This window comes from Giraffa tippelskirchi, chromosome 10 (assembly GCF_054371585.1).
Source record: "Giraffa tippelskirchi isolate mGirTip1 chromosome 10, T2T-mGirTip1v1.2.pri, whole genome shotgun sequence".
Taxonomy (NCBI): domain Eukaryota; kingdom Metazoa; phylum Chordata; class Mammalia; order Artiodactyla; family Giraffidae; genus Giraffa; species Giraffa tippelskirchi.
Window position 1 is genome coordinate 19,714,810 of NC_137284.1, and position 19,639 is coordinate 19,734,448.

At 40.9% G+C, this 19,639-nt stretch overlaps 1 protein-coding gene across 5 annotated transcripts in view; it reads left to right on the forward strand.

The window, feature by feature from the left end:
• Positions 1-15,534, forward strand: part of CDON (cell adhesion associated, oncogene regulated) — a 102,952-nt gene extending 87,418 nt beyond the window's left edge. For 4 of the 5 annotated variants that reach the window (XM_081535043.1, XM_081535044.1, XM_081535042.1 and 1 more), the window contains 2 exons: positions 13,710-13,984; positions 14,733-15,534. In XM_081535043.1, the coding sequence (XP_081391169.1) occupies positions 13,710-13,984; positions 14,733-14,896 (439 nt within the window). In that variant the 3' untranslated portion in view covers positions 14,897-15,534. Of the gene's footprint in view, positions 1-8,795; positions 9,063-9,634; positions 9,692-12,180; positions 12,475-13,709; positions 13,985-14,732 lie in introns of those variants that run through there. The other variant, XR_014066937.1, reaches the window with a different exon arrangement.
• Positions 15,535-19,639: the final 4,105 nt, after the last annotated feature.

The following is a 19,639-nucleotide window of genomic DNA, read 5'->3' on the forward strand; positions in this document are numbered from 1 at the left end:
CATCTGCAAACAGTGAGAGTTTTACTTCTTCTTTTCCTATCTGTATTCCTTTTATTTCTTTTTCAGCTCTGATTGCTGTGGCCAAAACTTCCAAAACTATGTTGAATAGTAGTGGTGAAAGTGGGCATCCTTGCCTTGTTCCTGACTTTAGGGGAAATGCTTTCAATTTTTCACCATTGAGGATAATGTTTGCTGTGGGTTTGTCATATATAGCTTTTATTATGTTGAGATATGTTCCTTCTATTCCTGCTTTCTGGAGGGTTTTAATCATAAATGGATGCTGAATTTTGTCAAAGGCTTTTTCTGCATCTATTGAGATAACCATATGGTTTTTTTCTTTCAATTTGTTAATGTGGTGTATTACATTGATTGATTTGCGGATGTTAAAAAAACCTTGCATTCCTGGGATAAAGCCCACTTGGTCATGATGTATGATCTTTTTAATATGATGTTGGATTCTGTTTGCTAGAATTTTATTAAGGATTTTTGCATCTATGTTCATCAGTGATATTGGCCTGTAGTTTTCCTTTTTTGTGACATCTTTGTCTAGTTTTGGAATTAGGGTGATGGTGGCCTCATAGAATGAGTTTGGAAGTTTACCATCTTCTGCAATTTTCTGGAAGAGTTTGAGCAGGATAGGTGTTAGCTCTTCTCTAAATTTTTGGTAGAATTCCGCTGTGAAGCCGTCTGGTCCTGGGCTTTTGTTTGCTGGAAGATTTCTGATTACACTTTCGATTTCCGTGCTTGTGATGGGTCTGTTAAGATCTTCTATTTCTTCCTGGTTCAGTTTTGGAAAGTTATACTTTTCTAAGAATTTGTCCATTTCTTCCAAGTTGTCCATTTTATTGGCATATAGCTGTTGGTAGTAGTCTCTTATGATCCTTTGTATTTCTGTGGAATCTGTTGTGATCTCTCCATTTTCATTTCTAATTTTGTTGATCTGATTCTTCTCCCTTTGTTTCTTGATGAGTCTGGCTAATGGCTTATCAATTTTGTTTATCTTCTCGAAAAACCAGCTTTTAGTTTTGTTGATTTTTGCTATGGTCTCTTTTGTTTCTTTTGCATTTATTTCTGCCCTAATTTTTAAGATTTCTTTCCTTCTACTGACCCTGGGGTTTTTCATTTCTTCCTTCTCTAGTTGCTTTAGGTGTAGAGTTAGTTGATTTATTTGATTTTTTTCTTGTTTCTTGAGGTACGCCTGTATTGCTATGAACCTTCCCCTTAGTATTGCTTTTACAGTGTCCCATAGGTTTTGGGTTGTTGTGTTTTCATTTTCATTCGTTTCTATGCATAATTTTATTTCTTTTTTGATTTCTTCTGTGATTTGTTGGTTATTCAGAAGCGTGTTGTTTAGCCTCCATATGTTGGAACTTTTAATAGTTTTTTTCCTGTAATTGAGGTCTAATCTTACTGCATTGTGGTCAGAGAAGATGGCTGGGATGATTTCAATTTTTTTGAATTTACCAAGGCTAGATTTATGGCCCAGGATGTGATCTATCCTGGAGAAAGTTCCATGTGCACTTGAGAAAAAGGTAAAATTGATTGTTTTGGGGTGGAAACTCCTGTAAATATCAATTAAATCTAATTTGTCTATTGTATCATTTAAAGTTTGTGTTTCCTTGTTAATTTTCTGTTTAGTTGATCTATCCATATGCGTGAGTGGAGTATTAAAGTCTCCCACTATTATTGTGTTATTGTTAATTTCCCCTTTCATACTTGTTAGTATTTGCCTTATATATTGTGGTGCTCCTATGTTGGGTGCATATATATTTATGATTGTTACGTCTTCTTCTTGAATTGATCCTTTGATCTTTATGTAGTGTCCTTCTTTGTCCCTTTTCACATCCTTTATTTTAAAGTCTATTTTATCTGAAATGAGTATTGCGACTCCTGCTTTCTTTTGGTCTCCGTTTGCATGGAATATGTTTTTCCACCCTTTCACTTTCAGCCTGTGTGTGTCCCTAGTTTTGAGGTGGGTCTCTTGTAGACAGCATATATAGGGGTCTTGTTTTTGTATCCATTCAGCAACCCTTTGCCTTTTGGTTGGGGCATTCAACCCATTTACATTTAAGGTAATTATTGATAAGTATGATCCCGTTGCCATTTACTTTGTTGTTTTGAGTTCGTGTTGAAACATCCTTTCTGTGTTTCCTGTTTAGAGAAGATCCTTTAGCATTTGCTGGAGAGCTGGTTTGGTGGTGCTGAATTCCCTCAGCTCTTGCTTGTCTGTAAAGCTTTTGAATTCTCCTTCATATCTGAATGAGATCCTTGCTGGGTACAGTAATCTGGGTTGTAGATTATTCTCTTTCATTACTTTAAGTATGTCCTGCCATTCCCTTCTAGCCTGAAGGGTTTCTATTGAAAGATCAGCTGTTATCCTTATGGGGATCCCCTTGTGTGTTATTTGTTGTTTTTCCCTTGCTGCTTTTAATATTTGTTCTTTGTGTTTGATCTTTGTTAATTTGATTAATATGTGTCTTGGGGTGTTTCGCCTTGGGTTTATCCTGTTTGGAACTCTCTGGGTTTCTTGGACTTCTGTGACTATTTCTTTCCTCAATTTAGGGAAATTCTCAACTATTATCTCCTCGAGTATTTTTTCATGGCCTTTCCTTTTATCTTCTTCTTCTGGGACTCCTATGATTCGAATGTTGGGGCGTTTCATATTGTCCCAGAGGTCCCGGAGGTTTTCCTCATTTCTTTTGATTCTTTTTTCTTTTTTCCTCTCTGCTTCGTTTATTTCCATCATTCTATCTTCTACCTCACTTATCCTATCTTCTGCCTCCGTTATTCTACTGTTGGTTCCCTCCAGAGTGTCTTTTATCTCCTTTATTTCATTATTCATTCTATATTGATTCCTTTTTATTTCTTCTAAGTCCTTGATAAACATTTCTTGCATCTTCTCAATCTTTGTCTCCAGGCTATTTATCTGTAACTCCATTTTGCTTTCAAGATTTTGGATCATTTTTATTATCCTTATTCTAAATTCTTTTTCGGATAGATTCCCTATCTCCTCCTCTTTTGTTTGGCTTTGTGGGCATTTCTCATTTTCCTTTACTTGCTGAGTATTTCTCTGCCTTTTCATCTTGTTTAGATTGCTGTGTTAGGCGTGGCCCTTCTGTATTCTGGTAGTATGAAGTTCCTCTTTGTTGTGGAGGTTCCTCACTGCGGTTGGGGTTGGACAGGTGGCTTGTCAAGGTTTCCTGGTTGGGGGAGCTTGTGTCGGTGTTCTGGTGGGTGGAGCTGGATTTCTGCTCTCTTGAGTGTAATGGAGTGACCAGTATTAATTTTTGAGATGTCTATGGATTTGGTGTGCCTCTGGGCAGCCTGTATATTGATGCTCAGGTCTATGTTCCTGCGTTGCTGGAGAATTTGCGTGGTATGTCTTGCTCTGGAACTTATTATCTCTTGGGTGGAGCTTGGTTTCAGTGAATTTATGGAGGCTATTGGATGGTCTCTTATTAATTAATGTTTCCCCTGGCTTTCAGTCTTATTCTTGCAGTAGCCTCAAGACTTCTCCTTCCATACAGCCTCAATAATAAAACTTTTAGGTTAATGGTGAAAAGATTCTCCACAGTGAGGGATACCCAGAAAGGTTCACTGAGTTACATGGAGAGATGAGGTGGGGGGGGGGGTTGAGGTGACCAGGAGGGGAAGAGGGGAATTCAAATGTGGAGAGAGCAATCTAGCCAGTAAGCACTTCCCTCTGTGCTTTCCACAGTTTGGAACCCTCAGAGTGATTCACAGAGATACATAGAGAGGGGGGAGGAAGGTAACAGAGGTGAGCATGAGTAGAAAGGGAGGAATTAAGAGGGGAGAGAGAGATCTGGGCAGTATCCTGTTCCTGAAGTGTTCTCCGGTACCCAGAACACCCTCAGAGATTCACAGAATTGGGTTGAGAAGAGAAGGAGGAGGGTGGGAGATAGAGGTTCCCTGGGGGAGAAGAAAGAGCATCAATAGGGGGACAGAGTGATCAGGCCAGTGATCACACTCCTGAGTAAAAATGGGTCCTAAAGATTGGGTTCTTAAATGTACAAAGTTGATATCAAATATGTAAAACACAGATTAAAAATCTAGAGTAGAGGTTAGACTCTTATAAAACTTACAATCTAAAAAAAAAAAAAAAAAAAGGGAACAGTGTAAAAAGAAAAAAAAACAGTAAAACAGTAAAAAAAGAAACAGTAAAAAAATGTAGAACAGGAAAAAAACATTAAAAAAAAAAAAAAACACAAAAGGTATAAGATATATGTATGTAGTTTGCTTCAAAAATAGGGTTTTTTTTTTTTTTTTGCAAGTTAATAGTGGGTTATGAAAATGAAACTTAAAGGTGTAATAGAGGACTTGAAGAAAAAGGAAAGAAGAGAAAAAAAAATTTTTTTAATTAAAAAAAAAATTAAAAAAAAAATTAAAAAAAATAATAATAGTAAAAAATATATATATCCCGGACTTTCTCTGGAGCTGTTGTGAGCAGTGTGGGATCTGCTCAGTTTTAGATAGATCCTTATTCCTGCTTATACTTTTCAAGATCTGTAGGTCCTTTTTAATGCAGTCGGTATTAGCTACAGGGATCTTAATCTGTTGGCCTGTCCCTTCCAAAGCACTTCCCTCTGTTTATTTGGCTTCTGTTTGGAGATCTCTTCAGTATCTAATTTCCGCCCTGCATCAAAGCGGTGGAGGTGATCTCTTTAGGTTCGCTTGTTCAATAGTGCTGTGGGGAGGAAGGAACACTGCAATTCTGGCGTGTGTGTGGTAAGCTCGCAGTGTCTCGGCCGCACTGGGTTCGCCCCCGCTCACGGCGTGTGTGCTTTCCCCGTCTACCCTGCTCAGGCTTCAGGTTACTCGGCCGGGGAGCGGGCCCTGAGCTGCGTGCACTTCCCAGGACTAAGCCGCTCAGGTTCAGGCTCCCGGTTACTCCACAAAGGCGCAGACTCGATTTTGCCCGCGGCTTGTGCCGTTCCCGGTCGGAGCTGCCCAGACGGCCAGGAGTTTGGCGAGGGCGCTGTCCCCTGTTGGGGCGGTGCGGCTTATCACCTCCCTGGTCCCCGCCTCGGTTTACGGGCGCGCCCGGCTCCGGTGTGCTTTGTGTCGGTTCTGGGGAGCTGGTCTCTGGCTGCGACCCTCCCGGCTGCTGTCGACCCTCCGGGATCTCAGGCAGTCTTTGCTTAAAAAACTGGGAGCCTGTTTGCAGTTTGGTAGGGGGTGCCCTCTCTGGAGCCGAGTTTGCCCCTTTCCGGCTCTGGCGGGCCCCGCCTGCCCGCTGTGTCCGGCGGGGGATGGCGCAGTCCGCAGCCGGCTAGCTCTCCTCTGGTATCGCTCAGTCCTTTGTTCTGTGAGCGGGCCGGCAGTGCCTTAGAGTTGGGCTTTTCGCGGGATAGTTCTCTCTCTCGCTGTCCCACAGTTTAGGTTACTATCTCACGTTAGCTCCCTCAGATTGCCCTCGGGGCACTCGGGCCCGGTCTTTACCCTAGGCAATGCCGCCCGCTCCTCTCCGTTCAGCCCCCACTTGCTGGTGGCGGATGATGCGAGCGTCTGGGGTTCTTTGCTGGGAGTTGCTTTAGGCACGTAATCTGTCGATTTTATTTATTTTTCCTCCCAGTTACGTTGCCCTCCGAGATAAAAAATCCTCCCCCACACCCGCCGGTGAGAGGGTTTCCTGGTGCTTGGAAATTCCTCCTCTTTTACGACTCCCTCCCCGGGACGGGTCTCCGTCCCTAACTCTTTTGTCTCTCTTTTTATCTTTTATAATTTCTCCTACCTCTTTTGAAGATAATGCGCAGTTTTTGTGAAAGCCTGACGTCCTCAGCCAGCCTTCAGAAGTAGTTTTGTGAAGTTTGGTCAGCGTTCAGATGTTCTTTCGATAAATTTGTGGAGGAGAGAGTGGTCTCCCCGTCCTATTCCTCCGCCATCTTCTCCCCGCTTTTGGTCTTTTATTTGTAAGATTGTGTGTGTGTGTGAGAGAGAGAGAGTGAGCTTGCCACGTTCAGTAATGCATTCCGTCATTTATAGTCACCCAATATGTGTTTAAAGGGAGTGTTAGTCGCTCAGTCGTGTCTGACTTTGCAGTCCCATGGACCGTAGCCCTCCAGGTTCCGCTGTCCATGGAAAAGCGGGTTGCCATTTCCTTCTCTAGGGGATCTTCCCAACTCAGGGATCAAACCCGCAGCTCCTGCATTGCAGGCAGATTCTTTACCGTCTGAGCCACCAGGGAAGCCGGAGATGGCTGAGTGACTAACACCAACATGTATTGTTGCCTGTTGTGTAACAGCCACCAATAAACTAATTCCCAAAAGGAAACTTCCACTGCACGGCTCGGGTCACTGCAGCCTGTAGCAAAGAGAGTACAGTGAGAACGGAGGACCTCCCTGGCCCTAGAGGAATGTCATCAGGGTTCTGTTGCAGGGTAACTGATGACCTCCTCAAGATAAGGGCCAGGTCAGCAAAGTGACAGACACAGTGGCAAGAGGAAACAGCAAGGGTGAGGTGACCATTAAAGCAAACCACCACCAAGATGAGACCAGAAGATATTCATGGAACACATTTCAGAAGATATTCAGAAGATATTCATGGAACACATTCATGAAAATAAGTATCACGCATCCAAGAGGTTCATGGGTAGTTAGCCCCTGCCCTCCAGGGATAATCAGAAGAGGAAGCTTAAGGCAAAATGTATACAATTATCTAATTACAGAAATTCTGTAAATAATCATGCTTAACAAATATTCAGCTATGTAATCAGAAATGGGATACTTCTCTGTAAAATGTTTCAGAAGTGCTGTGTAGTTTTGCTGGAATGTCCAAAATATGTTTAGTCAAACACTAGTGCAACGTGTTCTTCCAAACACAATGCTGTGCTACTGTTTCAGTTTCTTATTTCTTAGTTTGTGCTATTCAGATGGTTGCTTCAAGAATTTTTTTTTTTTTTTTTTTTTTTTTTATGTCACTGTAATAGTCATTCTCCTATCTTCCAATTTGGTCAGACAGACCTCTCCTGTTTCCTAAAAGATACCTTAGTAATAAGCTAACAGGTCCCAGACCACCTGAATTCTTGCAAAGCAGCACAAAGTTTTGTATGTGGCAAGATGCATGGAGTTCTGTTTACTCAGTGTTTTCAAAGTTAGACAAGATCATTTCATTGAGCCAGAGACAACTCAATGAAAACTGTCACTCCACCTTAAGCCACTAATAACTGCAACTGAAAGATTATTTGAGAAGCCTAAGGTAATGAAATTACAAACTATTTGTATCGTATAAACTGTGAGATGTGCATTGTAAGAGCATCTTAATAATGTCATAAATATGCAGACATTTGCCCTTTTCTCTCTCTTTCACTACCTGTAGATTTGGGTCTCTTACATATATACAGGTACTCTTTTTGTAGTTATCTGGTTGCTTTAGAAATTTTAATTAAAGCATCAGTAAAAGAATTGTTTCACTTGTTACAAGCTTAATTACATTCAGAAGAGGTATCATGTCTCTTTTCTATAGACTATGTCCTCTGTGTTTATATCTTAGCATGTAACCCCCAGGTTAAAGCCATTTTTAGGCTGACCCATGCAGATATCTAAAAATGAACTAGAAGTAATATGACTCAGTTACTTATATTCGGTTTTCTACATCAGTGGTCCCCAGTGTTTTTGGCACCAAGGACCGGCTTCATGGAAGACAGTTTTTCCATGGACCCAGGTGGGAGATGGTTTCAGGATGATTCAAGTGCATGACGTTTATTGTGCACTTTATTCCTATCGCTATTACATCAGCTCCACTGCAGATTATCAGGCATTAGAACGCGGTGGTTGGAGGCCCTGCTCTACGTTGTTAATTACTGATAATTATGAGTCAGGATTCACTGTACTAGAACATTTTAAACCAGTTTGGTTTATCAGGTTGAAATTTGGGTAATCATCACTTTACCAGTCTAACTCACATAATGATTTTACTGTCAGCACCACCCTGTTAATTGAGACTCAAAGTTTGGAATAAAAGTATGCACAGCAGTGGTTTTCTATATCACTTACCTGAAAGATAGATGCTAAAGAACATCCAATGGGAAATTGCACTTTTCTCCTGCTAAATATCTGTAATTTCTTTTAAAACATATGTGTTTACTTGTTAACTCCCAGTTCATAAAACCAGATGACAGTATCAGCTCTCTAGATACTATTCATTGTAATTGGCCCTGGCGCCTCTGTCCTCACCATCCTGTCCCATCTTTGTCGTTCACCTTCATTATCACAATAGTGCTGTATTTTTTTTTCCCACTGTGAAAGAAACTAGTTTATTCATTTGGAAAATGTGACGCCTTGCCACTTGTTTTCATCAGTGAAGGCGGTATCAGAATCACATCTGCCATATTGTAACAGGTCTCAGGCTGGTAGCCAGTGTTGTGATCAAACATCTGTGAAATAAAATGTTCGCAAAAGTGCCCTACACTCAAACTGTTAGACTGCCCGTAGAGGTCCTTTAAAAAATCTCATCCGTTGCTTTAAAGAAATGAGCAGGACAAAAAAGAAACGAAAGGGGGAGAAAAGACAACAGAAGAATTGAAGGCATCTTGTCTGGTGAGTCTTCATTATTTTGTGTTAGCATTATGAAATTTCATTCCTGTTAGCTCTGTGAAAGCCAGTTATTAACTTATAGTATCTTGTTTTTTAGGGAACTGCCCTGGTGTTTCAAATTCTGCCAGGTATATTTTTTTCTTACACCTTAACTTTACTTCTTTAAATGAAAATGTCTCTTTCTAACCTGATCCTTTTTTTTTTCTGTCTTTCAGGTTTCAGGTACCTTTGTATTACTTCCAGATTCCTGCAGAGAAATGGGACATTAAGCCAGAAGCTCACTTTGTCTGTTTTGCATCATGATTGGGGATTTCATTAAGTGCCCGACTGTGCTCTGTCTCTCACTGATCTAAGAGCTTTCTCTGACACCGAGGACAGGCATTGCCCATTCTCCGGAAGACTGACATTTAAGTCAGATAACTTTGAAGCCAACAGATAGAAAGCTAAACAACAGAGCCAATATGAACAAGGACAGAGATAATTTCTATTGTGGTACAGAAATCTTCAGGGGTAAGTATATGCTTCATTCTCACTTTTAATCTATGTGTGTTAGTTTTGGGTGTGACCTATTATAAGATATCTTGACCAATTAGTTTAGTTGTTGCTCTTTGATAATAATTTTACTTGCTTACAGAAAAGCTTATTTAAAAAGTTTGATGTTCGATGTTTATTATGTATCTATTCACCATTTTTGAGGTCCTACGATATGCCATTTACTATGTGCTTGGCACTGGACATTATGACCTTAATTGGAGTCTAACATGCCTTAGTACTTTTATTACTTCCTAGACAGCAAAATATTTTAGAGCATTTTTAATTCTAGTTTCTTCTCCAGTGCTTTGTTATTTGTGTCATATAGCTTAATTCTATAAATATGTAAAATCTTTTAAGACAATACAGTTTCTGTTTTTTTGCGATCAGTGTTTATTCACAGTGCCCAACATTATCTTTGTTGCTATTCTCTCCTTTCTTTTTTTCAGTAAATCTTTATTGGAGTGTAGTTGATTTACAATGTTGTGTTAGTTTTAGGTGTACAGCCAAGTGAATCAGTTATACATCTACATATATCTGCTATTTTTCAGATTCTTTTCCCCTGTAGGTCACTACAGAGCACTGAGCAGAGTTCCCTGTGCTATACAGTAGGTCCTTATCAGTTATCTATTTTATATATAATAGTGTGTATATGGCAATCCCAATCTCCCAATATATCCCTCCCTCCCTGTCACTTTCCCCTTTGGTAACCATGTTTTCTATATCTGTGAGTCTGTTTCTGTTTCGCATATAAGTTCATTGGTACCATTTTTTTTTTAGATTCCACATGTAAGTGACATCATATGATATTTGTCTTTCTCTGACTTACTTCACTCAGTATGACAATCTCTGTGTCCATCTATGTTGCTGCAAGTGGCATTATTTTGTTTCTTTTTACGGCTGAGTAATATTTCATTCTATATATGAGCTTTTCTGTGTGCCTCTTATGTCTCTTAAGCTTCTTGATGTATTTTCCATCCTTTCGTGTCTTCAGTCTGAACACACTTCACGTTCAGTAAACCTCTTGTCATCTGTACTCAATTTCCACTTAACTCCATGAACTGAGTTCTTCATTTAGGTTATTCTACTTTTTAGTTTAGAAATTCCAAATAATAATTATTGTTAGATGCTCAGCCTCTGTTAAAATTCTCCATCTTATCACCTATTTTCTTGAATATAATCATCCAGTTCTTTTAAAGTCATTGTCTCTTAACTCAATATAAGCATCACTTATTTTTCTTTTATTTCTGTCTTTGGAAATGCCTGGTGATTTTTTATTGAATTCTGGACATCACATATAAAAACTCCTAGAGGCTCTGAAAGATGTTTTCTTCCCCCAGAAAGGATTTGCGTTTGCTTTGGGCAGGCAATTAGGCAAGGAGCAGGTCATTTTAACCCACTTAGAGACTAAGCTGATTTAATACTGAGTTTCAAGTCTTTTTAAAAGCCTTGTCTCTTCCTGCTTCACCGTTATTTTTACAGTGTAACCCTTCAAGGGTCCCAGTTGAAAGCCTGGGCTGTTTACTGGGCCTTTTCTCTTTGGCAGGCTCTGAACTCTTAGTTTCTGTCTTCCCAGCCCCATGAAAATGCCAGAAGTTCTCCTCAGTTCCTCAGCTGCCACTGCCTGCTTGACGCCTCAGTGTTCCACCCTGAACTGAACTGGGCAGTTGCCTTGTGAGGACAAGTGCTGCTGAAACTCACATTTACCTTCTTCCTGGAATCTTAGCCACTTAAGTGCTGGGTAGCTCTCTGATGACTCCAACAGATTTAAACTCCAGTGTCTCCATCTTTTTCTTTTTTTTTTAGTTGCTCTTGGCAGGAGAGTTGTTCTGATATAAACTAATCAGTCATAGCCAGAAGCCAGGAACGTAATTTTTAAGAATTATTTTCAACAAATCATGGTAGTCATATAGATTCCCTTGACCAGAGATATTTCTGGGTTTTGGAAATCAGAATCTTTCCTACCCTCTAATTGTCATCTAATGTAATTTCCTCAGTTATACGACACTTGAGTCTGAAATAGCATGGAAGGATACACACTCGTCTCTAGTTGAAATGCAGAAAGTGCCCTACTCTCATCAGCCATACAGCCCTAACCCATCTCAAAGCTGAGTCCCCCCAGTGTCTTACATCTTCTTACATTATACTTACTACACTATAGTGTAACCATTTGTTTACTTGCTCTCCTCTGCTAGACTGGGAGCTGGAACCTGTTGTATTTATCTTTATTTTCAGTGTCTACCACATTGTCTGACATTTAGACGGTATTCACATGTCACATGCTTTTGGAATAAAGGGTTCTTCTAAGTAATTTTTTTTATATAGATATATAATATTCAGTAAATTCTCACTAGAAGTAATTTGAAGACAAAAAGATTTTTCCAGGAGTTCCCTGGTGACCCTGTGGTTAGGACTCAGCACTTTTCACTGCCATGGCCTTAGGTTCATTTCCTGGTTAGGGACCTAAGATCCTGTAAGCCACCTGGCAGGGCCAGAAAAAGAAACAAAAACTTTTCCCCCTGACCTTGCCACACATTTTGGGTGAATACCCTGTTTAGAATCTGTAGTTTCTCATGAAAAGAGACTGATAACTTGGACATTTTTAAATGGATGTCATTTAAAAATGAGAGATTAAATGGAGATCTGTGTTCACCTTTGTTGGCATCCCAGAAAAAATTTTAAGTTCAGAGTTGAATGAAATGTCCAGCAGACCCATGAGGAATGCCTTGCTCTCCTAGAGTCTTGGTCTGCTAGCCCAGTACTTTGATTCTGACTCCAACAAACTTTCTTCCATACCAGTGCTTCCTCTACTTTTTCTTGCCTTAACACTTGCATCAGAATACAGATTTTCTTTGAATCAAGTATGTATTTTTTCTGATAGTATTAAAAGTTAGGATTACCGTCATACTAGATTATGCTGTAGTCATATTTTTCTGTGCAGCTGAATACCTGACAGACATACTTTACTTTCATGCCAGATGACTGGTATCTGAATTCTATTAAGTGTATAGTCGATATATTTCTCTCTTTGAAATTAAAGTTGAACTTATTTAAATTAAGGCTTTGGTTTACTGACAGATATCTTATTCTCTTTCAGGTTCCAGGACTTCAAGCTTAGCATTTGTTATTTCTAATAGCTTGAACCAACAGAGATGCTGGTAACAGTTGTGTGGACTTCCGTTTACTGATTTTATGTTCCAGAAACATACTATCCCATGTTAAAAGGCTGGAAGTCCAAAGAATTCTTATCTTTATTCCCTAACATGCCTAACTCTAGCATACTTGTGTATTTCCTACCTAACATTCCCAACCAAAGCCACATGAAATATCTTCAGACTTTTCTCTCACTCCTAATTTTATAAATAAAAAATATTTTTATCTCATATGTAAATACTTCTGAGTCTCCAGTTTCTGTTAATGATGGAATAGCTTATCATCCACAGGTAATAATGATGAAATCTGGACCATCTGAAAGTATTGTAGAATAACCAGAAACAGGCAGAAACTGAATAAATCTAACCTTGAGAGACAATGGGTAACATTTATCTATGGGTTGTTGCTTGAGGACATTCTTCAATCTTGTATCAAGAGCACAAACTGAAAGTATTGAAAGTTGTTCAACAGAACAACCAGAAAATCGGAGGGAAAAATCCAGTTTAAAAAAAAAAAAGTTACTCTACATGTGAAAAATAGGAAAAAGTGATACTTACTCAAGGGAAAAAAATTGTCAATAGAAACGGACCCTGTTACAAATATGCTCAAGGACTCAGTGAACTACACACAATGCCTTCATGTGGGGAATTTCATCTTAGAAATAGAACCTATAAAAAAGATCAAATGAAAGTTCCCAAATTGAAAAGCATAAATAACTGGAATGGAGAATTTACTGTTTGGGCTTAATATCAGATTGGAGACAACAGAAGAAAGAGTCAATAAACTAAAAGATCAATAGAAATTATCCAATCTAAAGAACAGGAAGAAAAAATTAGAGAAAACATGTATCTTGGATGAAGACAGAAAATAAAAGTAGGGCAGAATTGAAGTGAATGTTTAGTACTAATAAGTCTAGCAATTCTGCAAAGAAAGAAAAATTGAAAAATAAACAAAACTTGGATTTTGAGTATCTAGTTCTTGTAGTGTTTCTTCCAAGAGTGAAAGGGAACATACCTGGTTTCAAAACTGTATTTTTGTTGGCTTTCATAAGGTCATTTCTCTCATGTGGCCGTTAAGTTTCTTAGCTTTCTGTCCTTTTCCTCTTTTCTTGTTTCACTCCTTCCAGCATGAATGGCCTTTTCCTTCTGTGTGCTATATTCATGAGCTAGTTTATTATGAAAGACAACTTCTAACAGTGGACTGAGGCAAAGGATGCATGGGATGGGTCATCGTGTACTGTTCCATTTTTCGTTGGTTTGCATTTTGATGCATTCTCCTGTTGTATTTCACTTTAACTATAATTTTTGAGATCTTGATAATTCAAATCATAGTGAATCATTTAGTTATTTTTAAGCACCAGTCTTCCTTAAGAATCTGTGAATACAAAATACCAAATGATATTTCAGAATAAGTGAATTTTAATTATTGATCCCTCTAGACACAATTCTGTCTCTTTTGGTTTACCCTTTGTAGGTGTTTCACCAAAACCAGCAGCACTTTCAGCAGCAGCCCCCTTCCTGTGGTCCCAGTAATAGCACCTTATCCTCAAGATGGTTTGGAAATGAAGCCCTTCAGTCACATGAAGATGCCTGTGTGTCTGGCTTCCTCGGTCCCTGACTGTGTTCAGTCACCCGAGGAGGGCATCAAAGAGGACGTGACACCAACACCTGCTCAGCCCATCTGCTGTCAAGACAACAGAGATGGGACCAACTCTGATTGTGTGGAAGATACAGCAGAGTTCCACAGAGGTACAGCAAGACATTATAAATCTCAAGTTTCTAGATAGTCTTCAGTTAACTAAAAACTGTATCGAGAGATGATGCTTTCAGAACGTTCTCTCTGTGATCAATTCATATTTCTTAGATTACTGGGTGGGGGTATTGGATATGTCAACAAAAGTTGACTCTGTAAAGGATTCTTTGAAATTCTGGGGTGTTTGAGGATGTTCTTTTGTTCGCGTTTTTAAATTTTTTGGCCTCACCTCACGGCACGTAGGATCTTAGTTCCCCAGCCAGGGATCGAACCTGCACTCCCAATGCAGGGAATCTTAATCACTAGGTTGCCAGGGAAGTCCCTGAAATTCTATGATACATGTCCTTCATCTCTGATTGTTCATCCTATTACATTCTGGAAAATAAATCCAAATAGGCTTTGATTCAGTTTGTACCTGGACAGTAGACTTGCTATAAGGATGCATTTTGTGATCCTAGGCTTCTTTTCTCATCTGAGTTGATTCTGGAGTTGTAGTGATTCTTGAACATGGTTATTTGGGGGCTTTTAAGGGGTTTGCTGTAACCCTCAGATGAATCATGTAACTGTCCATGAGAGCTCAACTTTATTTTAAACCTCTGCCTCCCTCAGATTCAAACATAAACATAACTGGGCTCTAATTTTGCTCATGGTTCTTTCTTTATGACTGAAGATACTGTTTTTAGACTGCTTTGATAAAAATCAGCCTTTCTCATTTCATAATGCTTCCAAACCTTTGTTTTCCAGGAGACAGCTGTGTGCCTTCAGAAGCTGAGAACAACATTTTAAGTTGGAATCCTCTTATTTTGCCACCTGTCTCAAAGGACTGTACTGAAAAGACACCATGGTCTCCTCCTGGCACTCCTGTAGACAGTCCTCCAGGGGTCCTTCAGCAACCCCAGGAAACCTGAGGATGCAGCAATGCCCCGTCATGTTCCCACCGCAAGCCAGTAACTGCACAAAACAACCCTAGGAGTGGACTGTGTAAAGGACATCAATTCAGAGAAAGATCGTTATTTATTTTTTGTTGTAGTGATGCCATATGAATGTATCTTAAATGTGTCCCCTTTTATGTTATTTATGCCTTAAAAGTTTCCCTCCCTCTTCCTCCCCCCACCCCTCATCAGTAAGCAACCTGGTTTGGCACAGTTTCAGTCACCTGAGACCATGTTGTCCAAGAGCCTCAGAGACAGTAAGAGCCCCTCCTGCAAGGATCCTACCTGTTGGCTGATTCAGCTAAGAGGGAATTGCACAGGCCATTAGGAGTTCTCAGATGGAAAGCTGTCTTTCACCATCACATTATCAGACTGTCTGAGAACATTTGAAATCAACCACAGTTGTAATGCCTAACATTTATAATAGATGTCTTGTGAATTTGATGAGTGCCTTCTACAGAAGTGATAGTTGACCTGTAGGCTATCTGCATGTGGGCACAGGTTACATCCAGTTATCTAGGCAGTAATCACGTGTTGTGGGCATGGCGGAGGTTAAGGCGGTCTGGTTGTGTTATTGCAGAAGGCAGAAAGGGAGCCAGAACCAGAAAGAAAAAGAATGCCTTCAAATCCTATTATCATTTAAAATCGCATTCGTTTATAACATGGTCACCATAGGGCTCTTTTTGACTGTTTCTAAGAGAAAAATAAGACTTTAAAGTGGTGACTAGAAGAGAAAGATCCATATTTTAAGAAGGAAAGGAAGGTTCCAGGTGGATCATCTTGGCGGAAGCTCTCCCGTTAGTATAGGAAGTGTTGTGGTGCCACACCCCCTAAAAATCTGTGTCTTCTAAGTTCCAGCTTGGGCAATACCTGAAAGATGTGAGTGTCAGAAAAGAATCTGGAGGTCTGAGGTTTCCTGATGTTTTTCCTGAATGTCGTCATTGTAACAGGCACCTATAGCTTTGATTAGCAGAGCTCGTGAATCAGTTATTGCTGCCTTTGAGTGACGAGGACATTTGCGGCTGCCGTTGAAAGGCTTTTCTTCTCCACGTCTGAAACAAAACAACACAGCACTCTGAGTGTATTTGATAGCTTGACTCAAGCTTTATGGATCACTGCTCTTTTTTGGATTGTGCATCCCTTTGGGGGGGGGGGGAACAGAAAACAATTCACTTTATGGAGAGTCAAGCAATTCCAGCATAAGTGAAAATATTTTTACAGTTTCCCAACAATTGCAGTGAAATAGAGTAGAATACTGTATTAATCGACTTTCTGTGTAAATGCATCCATATTCCCTTACATATGTCTATATATTTTAGAAATAGAGCTGTTAGTGGAATGTGCCACGTGAGCTGGGTCACTATGCAAGGATTACTTGGAGTAGAATGTAGTGGATACAATTTCATAGTCAGGTATCACGGATGCTCCAGAGTCAAATTCTCCATTTCAGACATCCACACCTATAGTGTACTGAACTTATTCTTCATTGTTGCCTAGATGCAGTTAGCTTTGGAGGGAGTTAGCTGCATCCTTTACTTCTGTGGCCAGCAAAGGACAAAGTCCTAGTGCACAGAATATGAAAACATACCCTGTGTCTGCCAGTCGGGTTATAGCACTACACTCACAAAGGGAGTTTTAGAAAACTGGGGAGTAAGTGTTTATAAGCAGTCATTTTGATTCAGGAAACAGAGGTGTATTAGCGTGAGCCTTAGGTCATAAACTGCTTTTAAAGATTGAGTTTGAATATGGGATTTGTCCACTAGGAAGAGAAAAATGACTTTACCTGTAGGGCAATCTCATTGTGGACTGCTTTATTTATATTATTAGTAACGCTGTTTTAAGTGTTATCCCTTTAATTGTATTTTATTTATAAAAAATGCCTTTATATATTGAGATATATAAATATAAATATATATATATATATAATTGCCTTCATGTTTAGGAGTTATGAGTGCTCTCTAACTATGAGTTGTTCTGAACTTTTATGCTCTGCACATTTACCCAAAACAGTCCTACCTAATGTTATTTGCCAGGAAGTCAGAGGACAAGACAGCATGGGCGATGGCTCTAACATTTGTGCAGTAACTGTTATGTACCAGACTGGTGCTTGCTACTACTATCTCAAATCTTCCTGTTAAGACACATCTACTAAGTAGGTGATAAAGTTCCCAGGTCACACGGGTGAGCCACAGAGCCTGAATCTGAACTTATCTGGAGCAGTAATCTGAGCTCTTGTTTTTCCAGACTGCTTTCCAAAACCATTGCGGTTCACTCTGCTGATGGAACCCGTTCTGTAAGACCCCGGTCCTCCCCACCACAGAATTCCTCCGATGCTCTAGCTCCACAACTAGAGAGGCTGTCCCTGTGCCCCGCGGGCAGAGCTCTGAGCTTATTACCTGGTGTCCCGGAGCCCTCATGTCTCCCCGTGACCCACCTTGCTACCACCCCTTCCCTGGAAATTTGACCTCTCAGCATGATAGTGATCCTGTAATCCATCAGACCTCTTCACATCCCTTCTCCTCTTAGAACTCTGTGAGTCTTTGTTTTAGCATCCAACTCCCCCTTCTGCTATATCATTTCTCTAGCTCCCTTTTTTTTTTTCCTTCTTTTGGTTATGCACTGATCCTCTGATGATGGGCGCTGTACAGAATGTAAGTGAAATGGCAATGTTTTAAACCTTTTGAAGTGGTCTTTAAAAACAAAAGGCATTTCTTTCTGGGTTTTGTTTCTGTCAAATGAGTTCACGAAGACAGATACAGATTACTAAGCTGATCGTGATGCAAGTCTCATTCCAGCTACAGGACTGCCAAGAAGTCAGCCTTCTAACTGAATTTCACCTGTGTTACTCTCTCTTAAAGCAGTGATTTTCAGATGCATGTTTTTGTATCATATTGAAAAGTATGTTTTATTTTCCTTAAAGTTGTAATATTATGTTTGAAATTGTATATATTTTAAATGATGTAGCTTTGACAGGTTTTATTTGGCTGATATGATTTTCTATTAAAAGAGAATGCTGCTTTCATGTCGAGTAGCTCGTGAAGATGTAGTTCTCTGATGCTCCCTTGTCTGTGTGAAGCTGCTTATAGCTTGTGGTGGGGGTGGGTGTACGTCTTTGAAAAGTTTTGGACCTGTCCTTCCTTGAAAAATCTCCTCTGCACAACTTAGAGTCAAGTGAGTTAATCCCTTCTGATCTGACTGCAGAGATCCAGGCCCTGAAGGAAAAGGATCTGGGACAAATATATTGGGAAAATACTTGCAGCAAGGAGCTCTGTCAAAGCAGATACATCCCCTTAGGGTGCTTAGCATTTCTTTGGAAGGAAATGGGGGCAGAGGAGAATGAGAAAGAGGGATCCCTTCTCAAACCTTGTCTATTTTTACCGTTAACCTAGAGCCATGTCCATGTGAACCCCAGAAATTTAGTCTTAAGAAGCAGCTTAGCTTTACTGCCCTAAAAAAAAAAGTGTCTGGGGTGGGACTTCCTTGGTGTCCAGTGGTTAAGACCCCACGCCCTCAATCCAGAGGGCCCAGGTTCAATGGTTCAATCCCTGGTCAGGGAACTAGATCCTGCATGCCACAACTAAAGTCTGGCACTTCCCAAGTGGCTTTTCTGGTGGCTCAGAGAGTAAAGAACCTGCCTGCCAATGCGGGAGACATGGATTTGATCCCTGGGTCAGGAAGAGCCCCTGGAGAAGGAAATGGCAACCCACTCCAGTATTCTTGCTTGGAAAATCCCATGGACAGAGGAGCCTGGGGGGCTACGGTCTATGGGGTCACAAAGAGTCGGACACAACGAAGCAACTAAACAACAACGAGATCCAGCACAGCCAAAAACAAACAATCAAACGAAAAACCCCAGTGTCTGGGCTGCTTCGATCAGAAAGCCACCAAGGACTTTTGCATGGGGTGGGGCCCTGTCACGCAGTGTTCCCCAGATTTGAACGGGCTTTTCCTTGAACCTCAGCCCCAGTCCTGAGAGCTCTGAGGGAACCCAAAAGCCCTCTTCTCGTAGAGACTGAGTCCGTGAGAAACTTAGGAGAGCTCCGTTTCTGTCAGCGATCCGTTTCCTCTCAGGCGCCACTTTCCCGATTCCTGGCAGGACCATCCCTTGGCCGTCTCGCTGTTTATCCTCCTCTGCGTCCCCCACGGAGGCAGTCCTGCTGACTCTCGCAGGCAGTGGAACAAGCACGCATTTGTGTTTCACCCAGATGTCAGACACACACGCTCGGAGCCAATGAGTCATGCCGGCGGCTGACAGAGTGTGACTTTGGCCAGCCCCGGGCCCCTGGCAGCCAGCTCCCCCAGCCTGGTGGCAGGAACCCCTGTCCCGTCTTGTTGGCACAGACTCTCGAGCCCAGCGACTGTGAGGCCCTTTGACCACGGCTGGCTCTGTGCTGTGCCTGCAGGAGAGGTAAAAGGGAGACAAGGGCTCCGGGCACCTGGCTCTGCTACCAGCCCTGGTGAAGCTTGTGTTTGAGGGGGAAGGAGCTGGAGATTGGGAAAGAGCCAGAAGATCACATCTCGGCAGCCCTACCATCCTGAAGGTGCTGGATTTTATCTGCTCTCGGAAGCTAAGCAGGGTCAGGCCTAGTTAGTACTTGGATGGGAGAAGAACACATTTCTTGCTACAGTTGCATGAAGGGCACACACACACACCTGCCTGTCTCATCTCCCATCTTCTAGCTTCCTCCCGGTAGAGAAACCTGGGTCCCGACTGAAGCT